Source organism: Pteropus alecto, unplaced genomic scaffold (assembly GCF_000325575.1).
Source record: "Pteropus alecto unplaced genomic scaffold, ASM32557v1 scaffold339, whole genome shotgun sequence".
Lineage (NCBI taxonomy): Eukaryota > Metazoa > Chordata > Mammalia > Chiroptera > Pteropodidae > Pteropus > Pteropus alecto.
In genome coordinates, this window is record NW_006442509.1 from 395152 (window position 1) to 397175 (window position 2024).

Consider the following 2024-nt stretch of genomic DNA (forward strand, 5'->3'; position numbering starts at 1 on the left):
TGAGATGTTTAAATGACCTAAAAATAAATGTGGGTTCCTTGTACCAATGGTCCTGCCTCGCTCATGACAACCGCCACACAAGTGCCAGTTTAGGGCCCGGAAGGAATGGGTGCAGCTCTGTCCCTTAAACAGTTCTCCTGTAGGGGAGGCTGCAGCTTCGGGCATCGGGGTGCATTTTGGAGGCAGCCAGCAGAATACTTACATCGGTGAGGCGGCTGCCCCTGGGGAAAGAAGAGACACATACTTTAATTTTATTAAAGGTGAATACAAAAAATTAAAAATAAAAATTCAAAAAATTAATGAAAAATGCTTAGAAATGTTAAGAGCCTATGATTTCTTTCTTTTTTTTTTAGGCGAGGCAACCCTTGGTTGACCTCACAGATTGCAAGGACCTTGTCAGCTTACAATCCCTTATTTTTTTATTTTTCATGCCTACAGCACCTGGCCTTCCTAGGCGGTCTCCCATCCAAGTACTAACCAGGCCTGACCCTGCTTAGCTTCCGAGATCGGACGGCATGGGGCTTGTTCAGGGTAGCATGGCCGTATACTAAGAGGCCATAATTTCAACGACAAAGTGAAAGAAAGCTCGCCCAGAAATCGACAAAGTGTCAAAAGTCATCTCGTGGTTGTACGTCCTTCAGGCGGACACGAAGCGCTTCTGGTCCTTTCGTGGCCCAGTTACACCACCCTGCACTGACCCTGCAGCACCTATATCCCGCGGTCACCTCCCAGAGTCACCTTGGGAGAGCTCCTCCCTCCCCCAGGACCCAGTTACGGAAATATTACTGACTCCTACCTGTAGCCTCTCAGCTTTTTCTTTTCCCTAGAAATGGTGTTAGTCACCTGGCCTGCCACCTGGTTAGGAGACTTGGCTCCCAATGACTGGCAGTGTCACAAATCGGACCCATCCTCAGAGGTAACTATCTACCCCACTAAAGTTATCTAGAAGCCCCACCATGAGTTTTAGAACAATTCTAATTGTTCTAAGCAAGGCTAGCAGGCTGGAGCCTGTGTCTGAAACACCTCTGCGAAGGGCGGGCTGTGTGTGAACATTCTGGAATGACCTTTGCCAATGGCCACCTGAGTTTGTGCAGCACCTCCCAGAAGCTGCGGGCCTTCGAAATCTGGAAGGGCAGCCTGGGACAGAGGCCAGGAAGGCTAGGCTGAAGGTGTCCCCTCCACCCCAAAATGCTCCTCCACAGAGCAGAGACGCTGAGCAGGACCTCTGCGACGGGCGGGCTATGTGTGAACATTCTGGAATGACCTTTGCCAATGGCCACCTGAGTTTGTGCAGCACCTCCCAGAAGCTGTGGGCCTTCGAAATCTGGAAGGGCAGCCTGGGACAGAGACCAGGAAGGCTAGGCTGAAGGTGTCCCCTCCACCCCAAAATGCTCCTCCACAGAGCAGAGACGCTGAGCAGGGGGCCCCATCTCAGGGCAGAGGTGCCGGGAGGCGGACCCTAACTCAGGGTGGAGGTGCGGTGCGAGGGGGTCCCAACCCAGGGCGGCGGTGCGGGGGGTCGGGGCAGAGTGGGGCCCCAATCCAGGGCGGAGGTGCCCATATGAAGGGGGCCTCAACCCCGGGAGGAGGTGCAGTGCGAGTGGGGGCCTCATCCCAGGGAGAGGGTGCGGGCGTAGGTCCCCATCCCAGGTCGGAGGCGCCTAGTGGACGGTCTGAGGGCAGGCGTGCGGGCCGCGGGGACGGCCCGGCTTCTGGGCCTTACCAACAGTTGAGCTTCCGCACGCTGTGCAGCTCCGAGGCCTTGGCCCGTGACAGGACCATCTTCCGCGTCAGCTTCATGGTGGCAGGCCGCGGGGACCCAGACCCTGGCCGGGCCTTGGACCCGCCAGCAACCGGGAGGATTTCGGCTCCGCGTTGGCGCGTCTCCAGGGGGCGTGGACCGCGTCGTCAGGGGCAGGCCCTGCAAGCCCATTGGCCCCCCGGCGAAGGGGCGGGGCGGCGCGAGCGCAGTGGGGCCGCCTGGGCCTGCGCTCCCCGCCGTGGCTCCGCCCCCTCCCGCTGTG

The 2024-nt window shown here is 57.7% G+C and overlaps 1 protein-coding gene and 1 pseudogene across 3 annotated transcripts in view; both read right to left on the bottom strand.

Annotated features, from left to right (window-relative positions):
* Nucleotides 1-1904, bottom strand: part of CUNH21orf2 (chromosome unknown C21orf2 homolog) — a 7359-nt gene extending 5455 nt beyond the window's left edge. The window contains exons 1-2 of one of the 3 annotated variants that reach the window (XM_025040303.1): nucleotides 1724-1904; nucleotides 203-221 (exon numbers count right to left, since the gene is read on the bottom strand). In XM_025040303.1, coding sequence (XP_024896071.1) covers nucleotides 203-221; nucleotides 1724-1800 — 96 coding nt within the window. In that variant the 5' untranslated portion in view covers nucleotides 1801-1904. The remainder of the gene's footprint in view (nucleotides 1-202; nucleotides 222-1723) is intronic. The other 2 variants (XM_006922554.3, XM_025040304.1) reach the window with 2 other exon arrangements.
* Nucleotides 430-548, bottom strand: LOC112471654 (annotated as a pseudogene).
* Nucleotides 1905-2024: the final 120 nt, after the last annotated feature.